The sequence below is a fragment of the Cebidichthys violaceus genome, unplaced genomic scaffold (assembly GCF_023349555.1).
Source record: "Cebidichthys violaceus isolate CVI_PGR_0920_01 unplaced genomic scaffold, fCebVio1.0.p SCAF_1, whole genome shotgun sequence".
Lineage (NCBI taxonomy): Eukaryota > Metazoa > Chordata > Actinopteri > Perciformes > Stichaeidae > Cebidichthys > Cebidichthys violaceus.
The window spans coordinates 928178-953326 of NW_027176262.1; the positions used below are offsets into that span (position 1 = coordinate 928178).

At 42.8% G+C, this 25149-nt stretch overlaps 2 protein-coding genes across 9 annotated transcripts in view; both read left to right on the forward strand.

The window, feature by feature from the left end:
- Nucleotides 1-1024: 1024 nt before the first annotated feature.
- ano7 (anoctamin 7) lies at nt 1025-14902 on the forward strand. Of its 4 annotated transcripts, none has more exons than XM_068704963.1 (24): nt 1025-1105; nt 2062-2184; nt 3223-3280; nt 3645-3775; nt 4344-4451; nt 4821-4957; nt 5484-5541; nt 7412-7522; nt 7763-7928; nt 8001-8091; nt 8466-8562; nt 9146-9289; nt 10202-10339; nt 10600-10695; nt 11363-11465; nt 11765-11876; nt 12180-12234; nt 12538-12635; nt 12815-12996; nt 13079-13284; nt 13396-13535; nt 13654-13744; nt 13851-13970; nt 14094-14902. In XM_068704963.1, exons 2-24 carry the CDS (start codon nt 2089-2091, stop codon nt 14238-14240), a joined length of 2685 nt encoding a protein of 894 aa, XP_068561064.1. In that variant the 5' UTR covers nt 1025-1105; nt 2062-2088; the 3' UTR covers nt 14241-14902. The 4 variants fall into 4 exon arrangements, with proteins under 4 accessions (XP_068561064.1, XP_068561091.1, XP_068561083.1 ...); XM_068704990.1 differs by having other exon boundaries at nt 2062-2178; XM_068704982.1 differs by having other exon boundaries at nt 1028-1105; nt 2069-2184.
- A 987-nt stretch (nt 14903-15889) lies between these two features.
- eif4h (eukaryotic translation initiation factor 4h) overlaps nt 15890-25149 on the forward strand; it is a 9307-nt gene continuing 47 nt past the window's right edge. The window contains exons 1-8 of one of the 5 annotated variants that reach the window (XR_011102213.1): nt 15890-15988; nt 18448-18644; nt 18720-18784; nt 19571-19709; nt 20093-20170; nt 20518-20694; nt 23098-23317; nt 24679-25149. The exon at nt 24679-25149 is cut by the window's right edge and continues 47 nt beyond it. Coding sequence is in view for 4 of the 5 variants with exons in the window: in XM_068705001.1 (XP_068561102.1) it covers nt 15921-15988; nt 18448-18644; nt 18720-18784; nt 19571-19709; nt 20093-20170; nt 20518-20694; nt 23098-23237 (864 nt within the window). In the remaining variant the exon portion in view is untranslated. The remainder of the gene's footprint in view (nt 15989-18447; nt 18645-18719; nt 18785-19570; nt 19710-20092; nt 20171-20517; nt 20695-23097; nt 23318-24678) is intronic. The other 4 variants (XM_068705001.1, XM_068705013.1, XM_068705023.1 and 1 more) reach the window with 4 other exon arrangements.

Consider the following 25149-nt stretch of genomic DNA (forward strand, 5'->3'; position numbering starts at 1 on the left):
TGTGTGGTATTAGTATTTTTACTATGTAAAAGATTAAAATACACTGAAAAATATTCCTGCATTCAGTATGTTAGTGTGAATAAAATACTGAGTGTATACTACATCTATACATACAGTATATATATATATATATATATATATATATATATATATATATATATATACATGTGTGTATATATATATATGTGCATATATATATATATACACACATGTATATATATATATATATGCACATATATATATATATGTGCATATATATATATACACGTATATGTGTATACATACAGTATATAGTACATAGTCTATATACGTATATACTGTGTATATATACTGTATGTATATATGTACATATATATATATGTATATATATATATATATGTACATATGTATATATATATATATATATATATATATATATATATATATATATATATATATATATATATATATATATATATGTGAAAGGAACAGCTCCTTCCTATCTCCAGACCACGGTCAAGACCTCCACCCCCACCCGACCACTTCTCTCTGCTGCCTCGGGGCGATCGGTTGCCCCGTCGCTCAGAGGTCCTGGCGGCCGATCGACCCGGTCACGTCTGTTTCCTGTCCTGGCCCCTCAGTGGTGGAATGAACTTCCCACTGACGTCAGGACAGCAGAGTTGCTGCTCATCTTTCATCAGGCTGAAGACCCACCTCTTCAGGAAGTGCTACCCTGAGCCTTCCACTCAGTACTTATTGTTTTCATACTAGCTTGTTGCACTTATTGTATTCGTATTACTTATAGCACGAACTGTTTCTCTTGTTTCTGTTCTTTGGCTCTGAGTTATGCTCTGCTTCAGGCTCTTAGATGCTTGTTTAAAGGAAATGTACTTATGACTTCTTTTGATTACCAATGTTGATGCACTTATTGTGAGTCGCTTTGGATAAAAGCGTCTGCTAAATGACTGTCATGTAATGTAATGAGTGACTAGAGGCGGGGGCGGGGTTAACACGAGGGGCAGGGCTTACAGAGGTTAGTCCGCATCTGGAAACTCAACACACAGACAGAGAGACAGCTGCTCGTCTCTGGAGACTCACCTGAGCCCGACGAAGACTACACACACAGGTGAGTGAGTGTGTGTGTGTGTGTGTGAGTGTGTGTGTGTGTTAATCAATAGGTTGTGTTTGTCTCCAAACTGTTTTTATCTATTCAAGTGCTCCATCAAAAGTGTAAAAACACAAAAGTACACAGTAAAAGTACTAATACCACAGTGTTAGAAATACTCTGTTAGAGTAAAAGTACTAATACAGTGTAAGAATACTCTGTTTGAGGTACAGTAAAACATTACTGAAGTAACGTCATAAAGATCCTCAGAAGCTTCAGATTTATTGTTCAGTTTTTATCAATAAAGTTTACTTATTTTCAACCGATCAATCAAAAGCTTTGAATCTTAACAGCTGTGTTAGAAGTACTCAGATTATTTACTGGAGTAAAAGTATCAATACATCAATGTAAAAATACTACTGTTAAAGGTACAGAAGTATTTATATAATTTTCTTTCATTTGTCTGATATGAATAATCAGATTTATTGATTATTTAAAGGTGATTGAGGCAGAATGAAGTTTGATTGTAAACTGAATTAAACTTTATTGGTACTGACTGATGAACACAGAATGTATTTAAATGTGAACGAGGTTAACAAAGTAAAATAAAGTTTAAAGAAAATAAGAAAAGTTCCATCAGACTTCAACTCAGCATTTAATGAAAAGAAACAACAGAAACATGTTTGAGGAGATCACCTGGTCGCCCAGCAGCCAATCAGAGCTCTGCCAGCTCCACACCTGTAGTGACATCATCACTGTCTGGAGACTCACATACTTATACTTTTATTATTCTTTATTGTATTGACCTTCATGTTTGTATCTTGTTGACAAACAAATGAATGAACCAATGTCAGGTATAAATATATATATATATATATATAACATAAGGTGTATATATATATATATATATTTATGTTCATTGGTTCATTCCTTTGTTGTTGATTGGCTCCTCTTTTCCATCATGTGTCTGTGTGGAGGAGGAAGGAGGAAGGAGGTGAGGGAGGATGAGGAGGCGAGGGGAGCAGAGGGAGGACAGCGCCGAACTCATCGCCATGGAAACCGAGGTGGAGAAAGACTACGGCAGCATCACCATGGTAACGGTGTGCGTGACATCATCAATGACGCTCCGATCGGCTGATTGAAAGACTAAAAGTGTGACATTTAACAGGAAACAGAGGAGGTGGAGTTCCTCAGGGAAGCGTCCTAGAGCCTCTGATGGTTTCATTCAAGCTTTAACAAATCATATTCTCCTCGTTATGTATCATATTTACTCATTTATATCATTTAAAACACTGAAACACTGAAATCAACTGATTTAATTTGTGCCGTGTAAATGAAGTGCTACCGTTTATAGAGTCAAAGATGAAATCCTCTATTTAGCTCCGGACGGTATCCGCCTCAAAGGTCTCGTCTAGATGTGACTGAATGCTGGAAGCAGCCTTGAAAACCGTGTTTTCACTGAAATGACAGAATATGAAGTCGTCTAATCCTCTTTGTTCCTGAGTCACTAGAGAAGAACAGCCTGTGGAGTGGACAGAAGGTGTGTTTGTGAAATCTGTCCAGTCTGTTTATAAAGGAAACAGGAAGTGAGACGGGCGGCTCCACGCCGACTGAGTGTTTGTTCTCCGTGTTTGTCTTCAGTCTCATTAACGAGACAGTGAACACATCGTGCTTTCAGCATGGAGCTCTCAGACACGACCCAGCATTGTTCTACTTCCTGTTCCTTCAAGTGTGTTTTCTGAATGTGTTTGTGTTTAGATGTCTGAAATGAACGATGCGTTCAACACGAGCTGAAGAGATGTTAACGCTTACTTCTCTGATTATGAACCAGGTCAGTGAACGCCCCTCTGGTGAACGTTCACGTCATCAAAGTGGACTTCATTAGTGACCATTATCTTGATGAACTGAACCTGAAAACGGAAACGATCGTTTACTTCCTGTAATAATCCAGAATCTAATGGAGGAATCTGATTGGCTGCTTGAGGAGCGACCCAGTGATGACGTCATTCTTCAGTGAAATCTGCAGCAGCATCAATCTCAGTTTTATATTCTAGAACGTTCTTCATCACGCTGATCTGATTGTTTTCTCTCATTGTGGAGGTTACATGTATTTTAACGATTCTCTTATTGTTTCCCAGAATGCACCTGTTCAGCGTCCTGACAGGAACGTCTTCAGTGATGGGTCTAGTCGAGTTGGTGAGTAAAAGAGATGCAGCTGAGAGGGTTGATATGAAAAAGAGTCGATACACTAAAAGAACTACGGAAACTCTTTTGTTGAATAAATATTCATGTTTTATATTTAGTTTCTTCTTCTTCTTCTCTGTTTACTGGTAGATTACAGACGTGTTAACTGTAGCATACAGCACAAACGACGCTGTTATTTTCTATTTTTATCTTCACAAGCTGACATGTTAACAATGCTGGAGCACAAACAGGTGCATTGTGGTCTTCAGGTGGAGAACGTTTGTTTTCCCTAAAGTTTCAAAACTTCCTGGTTTCTTTCACAGAATCCAGGTTGTCTGTTCACTGCTGGTTTTAATACTGTGCTCCTATTGGACAGATTTTGTGTTGGTGTGGGAGGAGCCTCTGACCTCACAGAACGAGGAGAGCAAAGGTGTAAGCCCCGCCCACAGAAAGTGGAGGAAGGTGTTTCTGAACAAACTGAGAGACTCCGGACTGCTGCAGGAACAGGTTGGTAAAACAAACACACCTCAAGTCATGCATCCCATCTCTGAGACATGTGAACAAACACCAGTGTTTGAACAGTGAACACTGTACAACGTGCTTCTGTTATCAATGCATGCATCAAATGACAGTAATAAAGTCCTACATATACTCATATAAAAGTACAGCAGTATTATCAGCAACATTATGTATTGACCCTTTCCATGTTGTATTAATACATGATGGGATCATTATTAAGAATTAAGAACGCCTCCTGTCAGTGTGTTGTATTTGGGTAATTATTTTATGATGCATAAATGTGGAAGCAGTACTTCAAAATGGAGCTCATTGTATCTGCTTCATATACTGTTTGATAATTTAGTCTGTAAAAAATGCATCATAAATATTTTATAAAGAAACGCGCAAGTAAAGTAAAAGTACCTGTAAAGTTGTACCTAAATACTGTACTTGACAAAAATATACTTTCCACCTTTGGTTATATATGAGTGGGTGTCGTCTGTGTAGCAGTGGAACTAGAAAAGAGCCCTGTTGAACTCCACCAGTGATTTAAACCAGTTTCTTTGTGTCTCTACAGAAGGAGGTCCTTGAGGCAAAGACAAAGATCTGTTTTGTCCTCCTCAGTGCTCCCTGGAGTGTCCTCTGTTACTACGCTGAGGAGATCAGCCTCAGAGTTCCTCTGCAGGTAAAACATATGAGTTCAGTCTCGTCATTGTGTATCATAAAAGTCCTCCAGCAGTCTGGGTCTATAGCAGCATACAACTAGGGGCTGGTCCAAGGAGAACCTGAACCAGCCCTAACTATAAACCTGAAACAGCCTTAACTATAAACCTGATCCAGCCCTAACTATAAACCTGAACCAGCCCTAACTATAAACCTGATCCAGCCCTAACTATAAACCTGAAACAGCCCTAACTATAAACCTGAAACAGCCCTAACTATAAACCTGATCCAGCCCTAACTATAAACCTGTTCCAGCCCTGACTATAAAGCTGAACCAGCCCTAATTGTAAGAGTTATCACAGTGGGTCCTCTGTCTTCTGTCCTCCTGCAGGTGGTCACCGCTCCGATCACTAACTGGTCTGCACAGGTCTTTGCTCGGTTGTCCCTCCCCAACATGATGTCTCAGGACGTCCCCAATCCTCCACCTGACTTCTACACCTGTCAGTTCAGGACCAACAAGCTGCAGAGGTGACCACATTATCAACAGACCCCCGTTTTAATACAAAATCCTTTCCTTTGTTTTCATTGAACTGTGTATCAGCTAACGTAGTGGTTAATGCTGTGCTCATCTCATTAATGTATCGCCGATCGCTGCTGAAGAAATGTCGTTGAAAATGTAAACCGCAGCAACTCAATCAGCACCGCACAACCTGATTGGTTGATGCCTTTAGAAGCTCCGAAAAATGAGCCTTGTACCGAAAAACTGTGTCGCTATTTTGCTACGTATTATTTGCGTATTGTGTGAAAGTATTCATGAAAAAAATAACGACGGTAAAAAAATATTTACCCGCAAATGGACTGCACAATTGTCGGGTGGGTAAAGTTGTTAACGGTTGAAATGAGTTGAAGTGTGAATGCAGACTCTCAGATAAAGAACAAGAGAAACAGAAGGAACGAATCACCGTGTGTCGTGTGATGTGGAGATTAATGAAAGCAGTTGAAGCGTCGGCCCACTGATAAAACACAGTCTGCTTTGCCTGTTTTCTGTCTGCAGGTTTCTGGGCAGCAACAACAAAGAGACGTTCTTCAAGACGACTCAGAGACACCAGGTGGTGAGTTTGAACGCCTCAGGCTCTCTGAGTCAGTGGAGCAATTCAAACCTTAAAGTTACGTATACGCAGGAGTGACGTCAGACCCCCACCCCACCCATACCTACCACCTACCAATAACTCTGAACCTCCAAGTACCCAGACACCCACAGAACAAACAGAACTCCTGTGTTGGAATCCTGTTAAAAGGGAATTGCACCATGTGATAACAATACAAACCCAGAGCTCTGTGTGAGATGAAGCAGGTCCTGCTTTGCTTGATATTGAACCATAGTGCTGAAGCCAACAGGCAACCACCGAACCTGGGCCCCTGGGTTCTAGGTGATCTGATTAAAGTCTGAAAGTACAGGTACTAATTCCCCCAAAATGCATTGCGGGTGTGATCCGATCAGCCAAACCCCCTCAATACACGTTCAACTACTATGTGCATTGAACTGACGTCTGCTCATCGAATCTCAATGTGGACAGTAGAGACATTTGAATGCATCCTAAAAGTCTTATTTCTGTCTTTGCATTATTTAGTTTGTAATGTTTTTTCTCTGCCGTGCATTAAGACAATACGAAACCCAAAATGAAGATGACTTTTAAGACATTTCACTGATTTCAGATGAAAAACTCAAAACCAGAATAAAATCCACAAAATAGAAAACAGAAATGAGACTTGGTTGACAGAAAGCAGACATTCTATTGTTTATGTCTAGAAAGTACGATGAAAACTTTATATATATTTATCATTTTTTTTATTTTTGAATAAAATTAAGAGATAATACACAAGCCTATCAATATTATTTTTAATTTATCTGATAGATTTTCTATTTTCTCTAACTCCTCCTCATCTCTGCTTTATCAATGACACAATCATACTAATCAATACATCATGAGCAGATATTGATGCTCTCATCCTGGTTCTGACTGAACAGGCTTTATAGAGTCTGGATGGGGGTGTGGCCCTCACAGACAGCTGTGATTGGTCCAGAGATGTGGACCCATCGACCTCTCAGATTTCAGGATGTTTCAGTCAGCAGACGGATGCAGCGACGCCTCCTCCTCAAACACGTCCATGAACAGCAGACATCCTCGTTTACTGACAAGAACATGAACCTTCACACACACTCAGGAAACCAGGGAGAAGATACAAATACTCAGTGAAGCTTCAAAAACACAAGAATACAAATAACAGTTTTAATTCAATATGTGCATCTATGTTATAACTGTATCAACATATTGACATTTAGAACTTTTCCAAAAATACCATTGAGCAGCGATCTAGATAAATGCTCAAAAACAACAAGAAATATTTATTTTAATTATAAATTTATAGCACTTAAAAAAGTGCTATAAAACTGTACAACTTAGCAAAAAGACAACTAATTAAACCTAATTTTAAAAACGTCTCACATTTATACTAATTTGTCTTTTGAAACAATCTCACAGAAAAGACAGAAAGACAGAAATGTGTCATCAGTAAATTGTGGCGTTCCTCAGGGAAACGTCTTTATATTGATTTAAAGGGACACTCCAACATTTAAATCCTCTTGTTCTCTGACCCCCCCCATGACAGAGACCCATGTCTGAGATGGGTCCAGGATGTGGTTAGCCTAGCTTAGCACAAAGACTGAAAGCAGGGGTAAACTGCTAGCTTAGCCCCAGTAAACCCCAAGAACACGTTTCACTTCTTTTTTTTTTACAAAAACCGAGGAACGAAACCTTTTTGTTCAGCGACACCGTGACTTTCATTCAGTCACAGAGGCCAGATGACCAGCAGGTAGACAGGAAGTGACATCAGGACCATGAGCTCTGAAGAAAAGGATCAGAGGCGTGTTAGTTTTAGTCCACTGTGCGTCCCTGCTTTGACTATTTCCTGTCCCTCCAGCTGTATGAGATCCTGGCCAGGGCCGCATACGGGTCTGTGAAGAGAGGGGAGGTTGGAATCGACCGACTTCTGTCTGAGCAGGTCTTCACTGCTGCCTACCCGCTGCATGAGGTGATGACCTTTAACCTTTAACCCCTCCCCCACCCTAACCCTAACCTTAAAACCAACCGGACTCCTTCCTCCATATTTTACCCTAACGACCCTCAAACATGCAGAAGTATAATGCAAGATGATAAAACTAGAACATTTGAAGATGAATATTTAACTTTCTCTTTGACCCTAATTGTGACAGATAACAGCGGCAGACTGAAAAACCAACCTCATGTTCTACTTTTATTCTTTTTTTTTCAGGGTGGTTTCCAGCTGCCGACGCCCCCCGTGCTCCTCCAGTCTCTGGTTCTGAGAGAGATCCTGTACTCGTACTGGGCCACGTGGTCCTCCTGGAGACACTACCAACCTCTGGACCACATACGGGAATACTTTGGAGAGAAGATAGCGCTGTACTTTGCCTGGCTCGGTAACTGGAGCGACTGCAATAGTAACTTACCACCGCTAGCTATCTTTCCACTTAATAACTGTCTGACTGCAGGTTTCTACACCGGCTGGCTGTTGCCGGCGTCCCTCGTTGGGACCGTGGTCTTCTTGTTTGGGTTCTGGCTCATGGCCACTGACGTTCCAGCGTAAGTTTAAACTCAAAGTCAAAATGTTATAAAAGGCCAAAAATAGAGCTGCAAAATTCAGGACACAACTATCTTATCATTTGGTCGTCAGTATCCCACAATGCATTGCACATCAGTGACTTGTTAGTGATACTTTTATCACCTCAGGGATTCATCTTAAACTTTGTTTTCTGTCAACACTTTCCCTCAACTAATCGTCTAATAATGTATTTTTATTTGCTAATATGCTGACGACACTCAACTTCATCTTCACTTAGTAGACTTAGTTAAAGATCATCTGCAGGGTATTAGGAGATAACTATTTATTGTTAAATGTGTGTGTGTGTGTGTGTGTGTGTGTGTGTGTGTGTGGGTGTGTGTATGTGTGTGTGTAGGAAGGAGTTGTGTGACAGTGGAAACAGCTTCAGCATGTGTCCTCTCTGTCACATCTGTTCCCACTGGAACTACTCCAGCATCTGTGTCACCTTCAAGGTACTCGTCTGTCCACCCATCTGTCCACCTGTCTGTCCACCTGTCTGTCCACCTGTCTGTCCTGGTGTCAGTGTGCTTCATAAGAACTACTGGTCAGATTGTTAAACAGCGTCTGACTTCACATTCCACACTGTTACCTCCAGTACTGAGAAATTAAGCCAACGGGACAGTTCTTGAAATGACCACTTGAGGCTTTAAAAGCGAATCAATCCCCATAGATATCTATGTTAAAATATCCAATTATGCAGCAGAAATAAACTTCGTTCTAAGACCGGTTTTGGTATTTATAGCTAATATCTCTGTACTGGGGTGAATTTCTATTTAACTCGCCCGTTTAAATTATATTAAGGCTTAAAGATACGCAGAAATGAGGGCGTGGCCTCTTTGAGTGACAGATGGCTCTCACACTCAACCATTTACCAGGTAACGTCATTAAGTCCCTGAGGGTTCAGGGTTTAAGACCGTAGGGGGGACACTGGGGCTTGGTCTTCATATTGACCTGTTTGCGTTGTGTGTGAACACACAGTGAGTCCACCTGTCTGTCTGACTCTCTATCTGTCTGTTCCCCTGTCTGTCTCTGCAGGCCGGCATCATGTTTGATAACGGAGGAACAGTGTTTTTCAGTGTCTTCATGTCTCTGTGGGCCGTCACCTTCCTGGAGTACTGGAAGAGGACTTGTTCAGTTCTGTCTCACCGCTGGGACTGCTCCGAGTTCCAGGACATCGAGGTACCTGTCTCACACTACATCTGTCTCACCTGACAAAATACCTCCACCTCAGAGGTTATGTTTTCAGCTGAAGGGTGTAGCGTGGTCAGTTCTGAATCATGGAGTGAATTCACAAATCATTATGTATCACTTTGTTAAAGTTACTACGAGGAACTTTAACTTTGTGTTGATTCTGGCACCCCCTGTGGACTAAAGTGGTAGTGTCTCTGAGCACCAGAGTCCCTTTAGAAAACCTCTCATTTTACTGCAGCAGGGTCTGACAGTCTGTCCCTCTCAGTCCTGGTTCTGGTTCTCCCGTGCCTCCCTTCCCTCCAGCGGGTCCAGCAATATGTCCTGGGTCTCCAGCAGCGTGGTGTCGGTGTTGGCTCCCAGAGAGGAGAAGCTCTGCTCCTGGATGAGGAGGAGAAGGAGGCGCTGCTGCTGCTGCCGGGAGCTGAGCTGTCCTTCTCCCTCCGGAGCTCAGGATCTGGGTCTGTCCACGGTGGACCGGTCTCTGATGGAGGATCTGGGTCTGTCCATGGTGGACCGGTCTCTGCTGGAGGATCTGGGTCTGTCCACGGTGGACCAGGTCTCTGCTGGAGTCTGAGCTGAAGGAGGTTCTGGTGAACCTGCATGATTTCATCTGATTTCACCAGAATCCGACCGGGTGGCACCGATGACGAGCATTAAGAATAACTATATCGAAATAGACCATCTTCTCTCTGATGGTCTCGTTTACTGATGGAGGTCATATAGAGGATCAGGACTAGACTGAGACTGGTTCAGGACCAGGTAAAAGTTCCTCACAGTCACTGTAACATTGTGAGATCGGGCCTTGATGGAGGTCTGTTTTCTGTAACTCTGATGTTATGAGTTGTACAATTGATTCATATATGATGCTGATACATGTCTTTGGTTTTCTGTCCTCCACAGGAGAGACCTCGTCCAGAGTTTACCGCCATGGCGCCGATGACCATGAGGAGCCCAGTGACCGGAGCAGAGGAACCTTACTTCCCTCGAAAGAAACGATTCAACAGAACAATGACCGGCTGCATGGTCATCATCCTCATGGTGAGCCTCCTGACCGTTCACCCTGAACCTCTGACTGCTGGGTTACCATCCAGTGGAGGTGACGACGAGAAGCAACGGTTGGACTTTAAAGATAGAGTTTCTCCTTAAAGGACAGACATATGCTCATGTTCATAAAACTGATAATACAGTTATTGTACAACTAAAAGAAGAACTCCTATAGAACAACAGACTGTTTCCATTATCGTGTCACATTACAGTCCAGGCCTCGTTTTTAACAAAGTTGAACTTCCTGTGTGCAGGTTATCATGGTGCTGATGTTCCTCATGGCCATCATCGTGTATCGCACCATTGTCACGGTCTTCATCTACAGGTCCGGCAGCTTCTTAACCGGCTCTGTGAGTACAACGCGACACAGCCACAGTGTTTCTTTAGAGGCTCTCCAGACGGTGTTCAGAGCATTTCTGGTGCCTCCACACGCCTGCAGTAGCTAACAGTGCAATCAAGGATAACAGTGCTAACAGACCTCAGTTAGCTTCTTTATGAGACACACCAACATTTTAAGTAACTACAACGTCAACACATCCACATCATTATTAGACACTCAGAAAAAACAGCATAGTTTAAAGAACAAAAAACAAGACCAACCAAGAAACAGGTGTTATCTAAAGTTATTTTCAAGTTCCATGCTTTACCAGTTCCAGAGCTGTTACATTGTTTACATTTGACTTAGTTTACATACTAATGTTACGTTGTTTACATTTGACTTAGTTTACATACTAATGTTACGTTGTTTACATTTGACTTAGTTTACATACTAATGTTACGTTGTTTACATTTGACTTAGTTTACATACTAATGTTACGTTGTTTACATTTGACTTAGTTTACATACTTATGTTACTTTGTTTACATTTGACTTAGTTTACATGTGTACATTGTTTCTGTCTTATTATCTACCTGATTTTAAAAACGTGTTTGTGCTTGTGTGTGTGTGTGTGTGTGTGTGTGTGTGTGTGTGTGTGTGTGTGTGTGTGTGTGTGTGTGCGTGTGTGTGTGTTTTCAGGCCGGGAGGGTAGCCAGTATTTCAGGATCTGTGTTGAACCTGTTGGTCATCCTCATGTTGTCGAAGGTTTACACCTCACTGGCTCACCTCCTCACCCGCTGGGGTGAGTCACACCTTCTTCCTCACCCTCCTCACCCTCAGCTTTTGTTCTTCGACTTTTGACAAAAACAAATTTCCCTCACATTTTAGTTTTGATGAATTAAAAAACTATAGACATGTTAGTGTAAATTCAGCCTGTTTTTTTTAAACTGTTAGCTAGTACTATTGGTGTACTATGTGTACTATTGGAGTACTATGTACACAGTGTAGTATTATTGGTGTACATGTACACAGTGTAGTATTATTGGTGTACATGTACACAGTCAGCTGATGTTGTTGTTGTTGTTGTGTTGTTTTTTTTAGAGATGCATCGGACTCAGTCTAAATATGAAGACATGTTCATCCTCAAAGTTTTCGTCTTCCAGTTCGTGAACTTCTACTCGTCTCCGGTTTACATTGCATTCTTCAAAGGCAGGTGAGGAGCGCTTCGACCAATCACAATGAGGCACTTTTTATTATTTATCTTTCTCTGTTGTGATTTTGTTTCTTCCCTTCAGTCTGTTTTTGGGTCTTTCTTCTTCTCTGATTGGACCGGCAGTTTGAACTTCTCAGAATAAAACCAAACAAATTCAAACACAAAGTTGGGGTGTTGACTTTTGTGTTGAAGTAAAAAAGTAGCAGTTAGATCACATTATTCAAACCAACAGAACTTTATTCTAAACGTTTCTAGTGGACATCTCAAAGTTTGTGTTCCACCTGTTTGTTTGTTTGTGTTCAGGTTCATTGGTTACCCTGGAAACTACAAAACTCTGTTTGGAGTTCGCAATGAAGACGTGAGTCAAAGTCACATTGTGGTACTGATGAAGATGATGATCAGGAGACAAGTTCAATCCCTGTCTCCTCTTGTCCACATGTCCACGTGTCCTTCAGTGAGACACAGTTGCTCCTCTTCACAGTTTATGTATATGATTTAATTATATTCAATTATGATGTTTTAAATTGTATTCACAAACCAGATAACTTCTTTAGAGAATAAACATTTTGTAAGGACCAAACTATACCTTATGAGATCAGTTATGAATGATTACATGATGAGTTATCAATGAGTTATTAATATCTGTGTCTGCGTGTCCCAGTGTGGAGCCGGTGGATGTCTCATTGAACTGGCTCAGGAGCTGCTGGTCATCATGGTGGGAAAACAGCTGATCAACAACGCCCAGGAGTTCATCTACCCGTAAAGAAAAACACAAAATATCTTCTGAATAAATAAAGTATTGTCTAATAATATAGATAATATTTTGTGTAAACTTGTGCGAGAACACAAAAAAATGTTGAACCTGTTAAATAAAACTTCTAAAATACTAGTAAAAAATACTTATTTCTGACTCAAACTGATGGCTCACTATCTGGCAGGAAATTGAAGAGCTGGTGGCAGAAGAGGAAGTCAAGTCACCGGCTGAAGGAGGTGAAGGAGGAGGGAGGAGAGGAGGAGAGGAAGGAGGTGAAGCAGGAGGAAGAGGAGGTGGTGTCTCCCTGGGAGACGGACTACCAGCTGCTGGTCTGTGAAGGACTCTTCAGTGAATACCTGGAGATGGGTGAGTCCTGTTTTTTCCGTTGGATTTATCCACCTGGTGCCTTTCTGGACGGGTGGGGTTTAACCTCCTCGTTCTCCCTCAGTGATCCAGTTTGGTTTCATCACCGTCTTTGTGGCGGCGTGTCCTCTGGCTCCTCTCTTCGCTCTCATCAACAACTGGGTGGAGATCCGTTTGGACGCTCAGAAGTTCGTGACGGAGTATCGCCGCCCGGTGGCCGAGCGGGCTCAAGACATCGGGATCTGGTTCCAGATACTGCAGTTCATCTCCCACGTGGCCGTCCTCAGCAACGTAGGCTAAGCAACCAATATGAGCTGACCTTCTCCATCAGCAACCAATAGAATCTGACCTCCTCCACCATCAACCAATAGAATCTGATCTTCTCCACCTCGCTGTTTTTAGGCATTCCTCATCGCCTTCACCTCGTCCTTCCTACCGCGGCTCTACTACGGCTACACGAGAGAACGCACACTGACCGGGTTCATCAACTTCACTCTGGCAACGTCCCCACGCAACTACAGCCAGCAACACACACCCTGCAGGTAGGCAACATCACTGCAACTACAGTAAGTAACACTCACTGCAGGTTCATGTAGACTTTCTGTTACTTTCTGTTACCGATGATGGTGTAATATTACTGATGTTGCCGTTGCCCTGCAGGTATCGGGGTTTCCGGGATGTAGATGGTGATTACCTACCAGAGTACTTCCATCTTCTCGCCATCCGACTGACGTTTGTCATTGTGTTTGAGGTCCGTGAGATCAGGAGAACCATCCAGAGTCAGCAGAACGTTCTCCAAAGAACAACGTTCTACAAGGAATACAATATAGAAACCTCCTTTTCTTTCTCCTCCTCAGCATGTGGTCTTCTCCATCGGCCGTCTGATCGACCTGATGGTCCCTGACATCCCCGAGGAGGTGGAGCTGAAGATGAAGAGGGAGCACTACATGGCCAAACAGGCTCTGGCGGAGAACCAGGTCCGAGAACTCTGTGCCACGTGATCAGAAAAACCTCATCTGGGGTTTAATGAAACTCAAATTTATCCTGACTTAAGTTAAACTTCACTGTGTTTCTGGTTCTGATTTGTTTTGTGCTTCCAGTCTTTGGGGAAAACCATGATTCCCAGAGAGAAGGAAGTCCTGTCCAGCAGTCCTGTATCCAGACCCTTGGAACCACCGGAGAGAGACTCCCCTCCACCAGACCTGAAAGAGAATCCGGAAGAAACCAGCACACCAGGCAGCTGCTAAAAATACGTCCACATCATCTAAACCAGCCCTCAGATCTAGAACAGCCCTCTGAGACCTCCATAAGATCTAAAAGAACCCTTACAGGTCCAGGTCTACAAGACTCCTTCTAGATATCTGGACGAACTACCAGACCTGCTACACCTCTGTTGGACCTGTACAAGATCTACGATCATCTAAGAGTTGCTGCTGCATGTTAATCTACAGACTATAAATCAGACAATAAAGTATCACCTATTCTGTGATTACAAAATTCATCCCATGGAAAATCTCATGAAAGACAGATTCAACAGAAATCCTTCACCACCAGAGTGATTGATTTATTTATGCACCAGTATTTATAATTGAAGGTCATATAAACGGCTCATGATGAGGAAACGTATCTTAAGTCATCTATAATATCTATAAATCTATCATCTCTTGTGTTTCTTCTCGTTAACACGACCTCAGGATTTTTATTAATAATCTTAAATAATTGTGTGTGTAACAGCAGTGATTGAAACTATTTGTTGCATTTTACTTTATGTTAACAGTAGTTATTATTATTATTATTATTATTAGATTATAATATTAGAAATCAATTATCTTAGTCTCTTTTATCTATATTGTTGTTTATTCATCATGGACTGTTTACATTGTTTACACACATTAAATATTTATCTGTATCCACTTTTGTATAAAACTTTTCTTCTTCTTCTTTGGTTTCTACTACAAACCAATGCTGAAGGTGAATGCCGCCACCTACTGGAGACTACCGGCATGTGTAGTATCATGACTTCATAAAGACGTTATATTCTCGGTATTGTTTCATTTCAATATGTCAATGAAACCATTTGAACCTGTAATTGTTTGTCTTCTGTCTCTTTGATTGACCTTTGATTCTCTGTTCCCTCTTCCTGTCCTTTCTACTCTGAACTTCTTCTCACGTTTATCTGACCCGGTCTGTTTGATCTACAGAGTCCATCTTAACCCAGAAAATATAACGTTAAGCTCTATTACTACTCAACATCATTAGTTTTTACAAGCAACACTTGAAATGATGCAAATGACAAGGTGGTACAGAATGTAAACCATATTTTGGTGGTTCATTTTTACCTTTTTATTCAAGATTTCGTCCAACATTTCATTTATTTTTTTTTTTTTACAAAATGTACCAAAACACCGGCAATGAGGAAGATCTTGGGTAGATAATAATGACAATAAATATGAAACAAAATGAAAATTATAACCTCTAAAATACAAATGAATCTGGTTTGAACTGACAAAAACTTTTACTTAAGTATGCTTGTTTACTTACTGACAGACTTTTGAGTTTCTTGCCAAGGCGTCATGAATTGTTAAATTAGTGATTTTACTTCTGACCTCCCAAAATATCATTTTTAGTTTTAGAAAGTTTATCAACAACTTAATATTCCTCTTTTCTAGTTGCTGTATATTCAATAAAGGTCTTCTCAAACAGTTTTACCTAACTTTATACAGAATCTGAATAGTTCACCACTTTAACTGGTTTAACTTATGTTACCTCTATGTGGTGTCATTCTGCTGTATAAAACCTATTTTTAAATCCAGAGAACCATTATGAAAACTGATGAGTCGGTGTTCCCGGTCAGGCGCTCTCTCCGGACACCTAAACCCGCTCTGTGTGACGTGAAGGACCTCCTCCTCCGACACACAGCAGTAGCAATGGCGGACTTCGACAACTACGACGAGCGGGACCGGGCCTACAGCAGCTTCGGCGGCGGCAGCAGAGGGTGAGTCTCACGCAAAGCTCCGTAATGTGGCCTCGAAACCACAAACCGTAACCCGGATTATCGCCGTGTTTTCCCGCAGCCGTCCTGCGGAAAAGGGCCCCGGAGCTCGCCACGCCCGGAGCTTTGCTAAGCGGCCCCACATGAGTGTGAGGAGGCCCCGGGGGCGGCTGCTAGGAAACACCGCGGTCTGTCTGCGGAGCTCCACAAGCTAACTGTTAGCTAGGTGGTGCTAGCGGACCAAACATGACACATGTGGTGGGGATCCAACGCGGGGTTCTGTGATCAGAATATCGGGGTTTTCTGGAGAGGGTTTGAGGAACAATGTGAGGCCGGGCGGAGCCGGACAGGAGGCCGCAGCAGGTGGAGGTGGTGGCGGGGCTGCGGCTGCATGTCGCCCGCATGGCTGCATCATGTGTCCGCAGCAGCAGATCCATTCGCGTCGTTAACCAGCATGAGGATAAGATAGAAGCAGTGGAAACAGTAGAATCAGTAGAGTTAAAGGAAACGGTAGAATCAGTGGAAACACAGTAGAAACAGTAGAATCAGTGGAAACTGTAGAATCAGTGGAAACACAGTAGAATCAGTAGAGTTAAAGGAAACAGTGGAAACACAGTAGAATAAGTAGAAGCTGCAGAATCAGTAGAAGCATTGGAAACGTAGTAGAAACAATAGAATCAGTAGAAGTGGAAACAGTAGAATCAATGGAAACAGTAGAATCAGTGGAAACACAGTAGAAACAGTAGAATCAGTGGAAACAGTAGAATCAGTGGAAACAGTAGAATCAGTGGAAACACAGTAGAATTAGTAGAAACAGTAGAAGCTGTAGAATCAGTTGAAGCATTGGAAACAGTTGAATCATAGTAGAAACAGTGGAATCAGTTGAAACAGTGGAAACACAGTAGGAACAGTAGAAGCATTGGAAACATAGTAGAATCAATAGAAACAGTGGAAACATAGTAGAAACAGTGGAAACAATAGAAGCAGTGGAAACAATAGAAGCATTGGAAACATAGTAGAAACAGTGGAAACAATAGAAGCAGTGGAAACAATAGAATCAGTGGAAACAGTGGAAACAATAGAAGCAGTAGAAACAGTGGAAACAATAGAATCAGTGGAGACAGTAGAATCAGTGGAAACAGTGAAAACAATAGAAGCAGTAGAAACAGTGGAAACAATAGAATCAGTAGAGACAGTAGAATCAGTGGAAACAATAGAATCAGTGGAAACAGTAGAATCAGTGGAGACAGTGGAATCAGTGGAAACAGTAGAAGCAGTGGAAACAATAGAATCAGTGGAGACAGTAGAAACAGTAGAATCAGTGGAAACAATAGAATCAGTGGAATCAGTGGAGACAGTAGAATCAGTAGAAACAATAAGAGATAAGTGTTGTGATGTTGAGAGACAACTCATCTGGTGTTTATCTTCTTTTAGTCTCTGGACCTCGAACACTTTCTGCTGTTTTTTGTCACGTTTTTCACTTCAAAATAAAAGTTCTGTTCCTCTGTGGAAACAGAACCATGATGACTAGAAGTAGAGAGAACTAAAACATGTTTAGTGCAGAACACAGTTATGATGACATCAGTCATAAAAAAGAAAAGTTAAATTTTTTTGATAATTTATTTTACAAAAATTGGAAAACACTGAAGTCCAAGTGTTACAAATGTGGGAAAAAATAATGGAGTCTTTACGTATCCCATGATGCTCTCTGTCTGCTCTCTTGTGTTTCCGTATCCCATGATGCTCTCTGTCTGCTCTCTTGTCTTTCCGTATCCCATGATGCTCTCTGTTTGCTCTCTTGTGTTTCCGTATCCCATGATGCTCTCTGTCTGCGCTCTTGTGTTTCCGTATCCCATCATGCTCTCTGTTTGCTCTCTTGTGTTTCCGTATCCCATGATGCTCTCTGTCTGCTCTCTTGTGTTTCCGTATCCCATGATGCTCTCTGTCTGCTCTCTTGTGTTTCCGTATCCCATGATGCTCTCTGTCTGCTCTCTTGTCTTTCCGTATCCCATGATGCTCTCTGTCTGCTCTCTTGTGTTTCCGTATCCCATGATGCTCTCTGTCTGCTCTCTTGTCTTTCCGTATCCCATGATGCTCTCTGTTTGCTCTCTTGTGTTTCCGTATCCCATGATGCTCTCTGTCTGCGCTCTTGTGTTTCCGTATCCCATCATGCTCTCTGTTTGCTCTCTTGTGTTTCCGTATCCCATGATGCTCTCTGTCTGCTCTCTTGTGTTTCCGTATCCCATGATGCTCTCTGTCTGCTCTCTTGTGTTTCCGTATCCCATGATGCTCTCTGTCTGCTCTCTTGTCTTTCCGTATCCCATGATGCTCTCTGTCTGCTCTCTTGTGTTTCCGTATCCCATGATGCTCTCTGTCTGCTCTCTTGTGTTTCCGTATCCCATCATGCTCTCTGTCTGCTCTCTTGTGTTTCCGTATCCCATCATGCTCTCTGTCTGCCTCAGGCCCCGTGGAGGTGGTGGTGGCGGTGGCTCCGGAGGCCCCAGGAAGCAGAAGGAGTTGCCCACAGAGCCGCCGTTCACGGCGTACGTTGGAAACCTGCCCTTCAACACGGTGCAGGGAGACATCGACATCATCTTCAAAGAGCTCAACATGCGCAGCGTCCGATTGGTCAGAGACAAAGAGACGGACAAGTTCAAAGGTCAGAGGTCGTGGTGTTATGTACGTGGGGTCTGTCGGAGCGGCGGCTGAGGTTCACTGTGTTTCTGTCTTTCAGGGTTCTGTTATGTGGAGTTTGAAGATCTGGAGTCTCTAAAAGAAGCTCTGACGTACGACGGAGCTGTGAGTATCTGACGGTTTCATTCTTCAGTCCTCACAAGAGATGACTTCCTCATGAAACTGTGACAGGAGTGTACTACTACTTTACTCCTAGTGTACTACTACTTTACTCCTAGTGTACTACTACTATACTCCAAGTTTACACCGTGTTTACTCCTGGTATACTCCTGCTTTACTCCTGTGCTTTACTCCTAGTATACTCCTAGTACAGTACTAGTATACTCCTATGTTAATCCTAGTATACTCCTGGTATTGTCCTAGTTTACTACTAGTATTTCCCTAGTACTAGTATACTCCTATTTTAATTCTAGTATTCTCCTAGTTTACTCCTAGTTAACTCCTAGTTAACTCCTAGTACTCTCCTAGTACTCTCCTAGTTTACTCCTAGTTAACTCCTAGTTTACTCCGAGTTAACTCCTAGTACTCCTAGTTTACTCCTAGTTAACTCCTAGTACTCTCCTAGTTTACTCATAGTTAACTCCTAGTTAACTCCTTGTACTCTCCTAGTTTACTCATAGTTAACTCCTAGTTTACTCCTAGTACTCTCCTAGTTTAGTTATAGTTAACTCCTAGTTTACTCCTAGTTTACTCCTAGTACTCTCCTAGTTTACTCATAGTTAACTCCTAGTTAACTCCTAGTACTCTCCTAGTTTACTCCTAGTTAACTCCTAGTACTCTCCTAGTTTGCTCATAGTTAACTCCTAGTTTACTCCTAGTTAACTCCTAGCTAGTAGAGTACTTATCTAAACATAGATGTTGAGTTTAACACGTGACCTCTGACCTCTGCAGCTGCTGGATCAGAGGTCACTGAGGGTTGACATCGCAGAGGGACGAAGGCAAGAGCGAGGAGGAGGAGGAGGAGGAGGAGGAGGGTTCGGCTTCAGGAAAGACGACGCCAGAGGTATGAGCGCCGAAGACCAGACAGGAAGTAGGTGACAAACCCTCGACGAGTCCGAGTCTCTCCTCCACGTCTTTGACGAGGAGGAGGAGGACTCTTCATCCATTCGTCATCTCATCCTCATCCCCCCCCCCCCGCCCCGCCCCGCCCCGCCCCCCCTCACCTGGTCTGAAGGTTAACATGAAATATCCAGTCAGCTTCCTGTCTAACATCTACTCTCTGATTGGCTGATTGACCACTAACAAGCTCCACCTCTTCAGTGCTGTTCTTCAGCTCCTTCCAGGAGGAGGCGCTGCCTCCCACTCCTCCTCTATCTCCTCTTCCTCCTCTCTCTCTCTCTCTTCCTCCTCTTTTCTGTTTCCTCCTCTCTCTCCCCTCCCCTTCTGTGTTAAACTCCCCCCTGTTCTCTGCAGGGCGAGGAGGTTCTCGAGGAGCTCCCGGAGGAGGAGGAGGACGTGACTCCAATGAGGACTTCGACCAGCAAGGAGGAGGTGCGGTCAGAGAGTTGAGCAGAGATCCCAGCCGACCAATCGGAACGCAGCAGTTAGAACATGTCCAGCGTCCTCAGTGACTCAAAATCAGTGTTTGTGTTTTAGTGTAGCGCCCAGCGAGAGGTGAACCTAATAAATAGAATAGAATAAATAGAACTTATAGTCGAACCGGCCCCTTTGACCCCGTAGCCTGGCTCCGCCTCCTGAAGCTGTTCTTCCCATCATGCCTTTCACCTCAACCATCTCATGTCCACCAGTCAGCTCGCAGGTTCCGGACGTTACAGGACACCTGAGGGCGTCTGTCTGTGGTCTCACCTGTCTGGCTGTCCACCTGTCTGTCTCTGTAGGTTTTGGTGGTGACGACTTCATGGGTTCACGGAGTCGAGGCGGCGGCAGTCGAGGCGGAGACAGAAGGGGGGGAGCCGGAGGACCCGGAGGTGGAGGACCGGCTCGCTTCAGAGAGGGACCCCCTCGCGGAGGAGGAGGAGGAGGAGGAACGCCGGACTTCAGGGAACCGTCTGATGGTGACACAACTTCCTGTTTGAGACTTTTACGTGCATTTCATTTAGTTTGGTAGTCATGTAAAGTTAGACTTCATTATTTAGTTTCAGGATTTTTAAATTGGTTTATGATTTAGTCCAGTGGTTCTTAAATTAGTGGTTTAGTGTTGTGGTTCTTAAGTCAGTGGTTGAGTGTTGTGGTTCTTAAATCAGTGGTTTAGTGTTGTGGTGCTAAAATCAGTGGTTTAGTGTTGTGGTTCTTAAATCAGTGGTTTAGTCCAGTGGTTCTTAAATCAGTGGTTTAGTGTTGTGGTTCTTAAATCAGTGGTTTAGTCCAGTGGTTCTTAAATCAGTGGTTTAGTCCAGTGGTTCTTAAGTCAGTGGTTGAGTGTTGTGGTTCTTAAATCAGTGGTTTAGTGTTGTGGTTCTTAAATCAGTGGTTTAGTGTTGTGGTTCTAAAATCAGTGGTTTAGTGTTGTGGTTCTAAAATCAGTGATTTAGTCCAGTGGTTCTTAAATCAGTGGTTTATGTTGTGGTTCTTAAATCAGTGGTTTAGTGTTGTGGTTCTTAAATCAGTGGTTTAGTGTTGTGGTTCTTAAATCAGTGGTTTAGTGTTGTGGTTCTTAAATCAGTGGTTGAGTGTTGTGGTTCTTAAATCAGTGGTTTAGTGTTGTGGTTTTAAAATCAGTGGTTTAGTCCAGTGGTTCTTAAATCAGTGGTTTAGTCTAGTGGTTCTTAATTCAGTGGTTTAGTGTTGTGGTTCTACAATCAGTGGTTTAGTCCAGTGGTTCTTAAATCAGTGGTTTAGTCCTGTGGTTCTTAAATCAGTGGTTTAGTCCAGTGGTTCTTAAATCAGTGGTTGAGTGTTGTGGTTCTTAAATCAGTGGTTTAGTATTGTGGTTCTTAAGTCAGTGGTTTAGTCCAGTGGTTCTTAAATCAGTGGTTGAGTGTTGTGGTTCTTAAATCAGTAGTTGAGTGTTGTGGTTCTTAAATCAGTGGTTTAGTCCAATGGTTCTTAAATCAGTGGTTTAGTCCAGTGGTTCTTAAATCAGTGGTTTAGTGTTGTGGTTCTTAAGTCAGTGGTTGAGTGTTGTGGTTCTTAAGTCAGTGGTTGGTGTTGTGGTTCTTAAATCAGTGGTTTAGTGTTGTGGTTCTTAAATCAGTGGTTTAGTGTTGTGGTTTTAAAATCAGTGGTTTAGTCCAGTGGTTCTTAAATCAGTGGTTGAGTGTTGTGGTTTTAAAATCAGTGGTTTAGTCCAGTGGTTCTTAAATCAGTGGTTTAGTCCTGTGGTTCTTAAATCAGTGGTTTAGTCTAGTGGTTCTTAAATCAGTGGTTGAGTGTTGTGGTTCTTAAATCAGTGGTTTAGTGTTGTGGTTCTTAAGTCAGTGGTTGAGTGTTGTGGTTCTTAAATCAGTGGTTGAGTGTTGTGGTTCTTAAATCAGTGGTTGAGTGTTGTGTTTCTTAAATCAGTGGTTTAGTGTTGTGGTTTTAAAATCAGTGGTTTAGTCCAGTGGTTCTTAAATCAGTGGTTGAGTGTTGTGGTTTTAAAATCAGTGGTTTAGTCCAGTGGTTCTTAAATCAGTGGTTTAGTCCTGTGGTTCTTAAATCAGTGGTTTAGTCCAGTGGTTCTTAAATCAGTGGTTGAGTGTTGTGGTTCTTAAATCAGTGGTTTAGTGTTGTGGTTCTTAAGTCAGTGGTTTAGTGCTGTGGTTCTTAAATCAGTGGTTTAGTGTTGTGGTTTTAAAATCAGTGGTTTAGTCCAGTGGTTCTTAAATCAGTGGTTGAGTGTTGTGGTTCTTAAATCAGTGGTTTATGTTGTGGTTCTTAAATCAGTGGTTGAGTGTTGTGGTTCTTAAGTCAGTGGTTTAGTCCAGTGGTTCTTAAATCAGTGGTTTAGTCTAGTGGTTCTTAAATCAGTGGTTTAGTGTTGTGGTTCTAAAATCAGTGGTTTAGTACAGTGGTTCTTAAATCAGTGGTTTAGTGTTGTGGTTCTTAAATCAGTGGTTTAGTGTTGTGGTTCTTAAATCAGTGGTTGAGTGTTGTGGTTCTTAAATCAGTGGTTTAGTGTTGTGGTTCTTAAATCAGTGGTTTAGTCCAGTGGTTCATAAATCAGTGGTTTAGTCCAGTGGTTCTTAAATCAGTGGTTTAGTCCAGCGGTTCTTAAATTAGTGGTTTAGTGTTGTGGTTTTTAAATTAGTGGTTTAGTGTTGTGGTTTTTAAATTAGTGGTTTAGTCCAGTGGTTCTTAAAGTAATGGATTAGTTCCTCACTTTCATTTGTGATTTAGTCGCGGGATTGTTCATTGTAATTCTTTTTTTAATTCATCAGTAACAGTTGGGACGTCGACTCAACAACAGCATTGATGTCTGAAGATGATGAAAGCCGAACCTCTCCGTGGTTAAAGTCTGTTTGTCTGTTTGTTTACAGAGGAGCGAGCACAGAGGCCTCGGCTGCAGCTGAAGCCTCGGACCGTTCAAGCGCCGCTCAACCAGGTCGCTAACCCAAACTCTGCCATCTTCGGAGGAGCCAAACCGAGGGAGGAGGGTGCACCCCCAGAAAAACCATAGGAGACTGAGGAGAGGAGAGAGGAGAGGAGGTGATCCCTTAAGAAAAACCTTAGGAGACTGAGGAGAGGAGAGGAGAGGAGGTGATCCCTTAAGAAAAACCTTAGACTGAGGAGAGGAGGTGATCCCTTAAGAAAAACCTTAAGGAGGGTGGGAGAGAGGAGAGGAGGTGATCCCCCAAGAAAAACCTGAAGGAAGAAGGGAGGGAGGAGAGAGGAGGTGATTCCTCCCAGAACAACTTTAAGAGACTGAAGGGAGGGAGGGGAGAGGATGGGAGACAAAGAGATGGGAGGAGAGGAGAGAGAACTAATGAGGACAAGGAAAGAAACATTTCTTCCTGACAGAAAGACAGACAGCAAGTGGGAACCCCCCCTCTTATTCTTCTTCTTCTCTTTCTTCTCCTTCTCTTTCTTCTTCCTTTTCAGTTTGAGCAGAATATTTATTCTTTGTGGTAATAAAGAAACTGATCAATAATAATCATGTAGACACAAACCCAACGAACACACTTGTGATGACCAAACTTTGGGTTTCTTAGCCCCGCCTCCTCACGTCACACCTCTGCTTACCGTGATGTCATAGCTGCTTCGTAGCCCCGCCCCCTGCTTCTCTGGGTCAAAGGTTGCCTGTCATTTCCTCAACAGAAAGAATCCCAGAGGTTAAGTTAAGGGGGGGTTGTATTTTGTAGTCGTTCAGCTGAGGCCACGCCCCCTCACTCTGACTGCTGGAGTCGTGGTTTTCTTACTTTTTAACTAGCTGTTGATGTCGTGCTAATTAGCTGATGATGTCGGATAACTAGCTGTTGATGTCGGGTTAATTAGCTGTTTGTCGGGCTAACTAGCTGTTGTCGGGAAACTAGCTGTTGATGTCGGGTAACTAGCTGTTGTTGGGTAACTAGCTGCTGATGTCTGGCTGACTAGCTGTTGTCGTCGGTCTGACTAGCTAATGACGTTGGGTTAACTAGCCTTTGTGTCGGGTTAATTAGCCGTTGGTGTCGGGCTAACTAGCCGTTGATGTTGGGTAATTAGCTGTTGCTGACTAGCTGTTGATGTCTGGCTGACTAGCTGTTGTCGTCGGTCTGACTAGCTGATGATGTCGGGTAAATAGCTGATGACGTCGGGCTAACTAGCTGTTTGTGACGGGTTGATTAGGTGTTTGTGTCGGATTAACTAGTCGTTGGTGTCGGGCTAACTAGCAGTTGACGTCGATAAACTAGCTGTTGACGTCGGTCTGACTAGCTGTTGACGTCGGGATAACGAGCTGTCATCAGGTCGGTAGCCCGACGTCAACAGCTAGTTAGCCCGACAACACAGTGATCATGGGAGGGAGGGGGGAGACAGAATGTCAGAGACAGGAAGTGATGACAGACAGGATGTAGAAATGATTTTCCTTGCTGTTATCCTTAATTTTCTTTTGTCTTTTTTTCTCCATTTGTCCCTGAATGCAGCACTGATTCATCTCAGTCAGCAGCCACATCCTCCTCTCCCCCCCTCCCCCACACCACCACCACCACCACCACCACCACCACCACCACCCACCCCCCCTACCAGACGGTGGCGCTCTCATCCCAGTGTCACAGCAGGACAGAAGAAGCTAAAGGTCTTTGTGCTGTTTTGTTTTGTCAGTGTGCATCTTTGTAGAAGCCGACTGTACCAATAAAGTTTTTTTTGTAAAGATTGAAGTTTTGAATGAACTGCAGAAGTCCCAAATTATTATTATTGTTCTCATGATCAATGAAGCTTTTTAGTTAAAGCTGTCATTTCATCCTGTAACTCCTCTTTGGTGGACCTGGTCTGAGCGGATCAGGATCAGGATCTGGATCAGGATCAGACCTGCGGTCGGTCTTCGGTCTGCGTCGCTTCGTTCTCTGGACGTTTCCTTTCTCCTGTAATAAAGATCAACGGCTGTTTAACTTTAC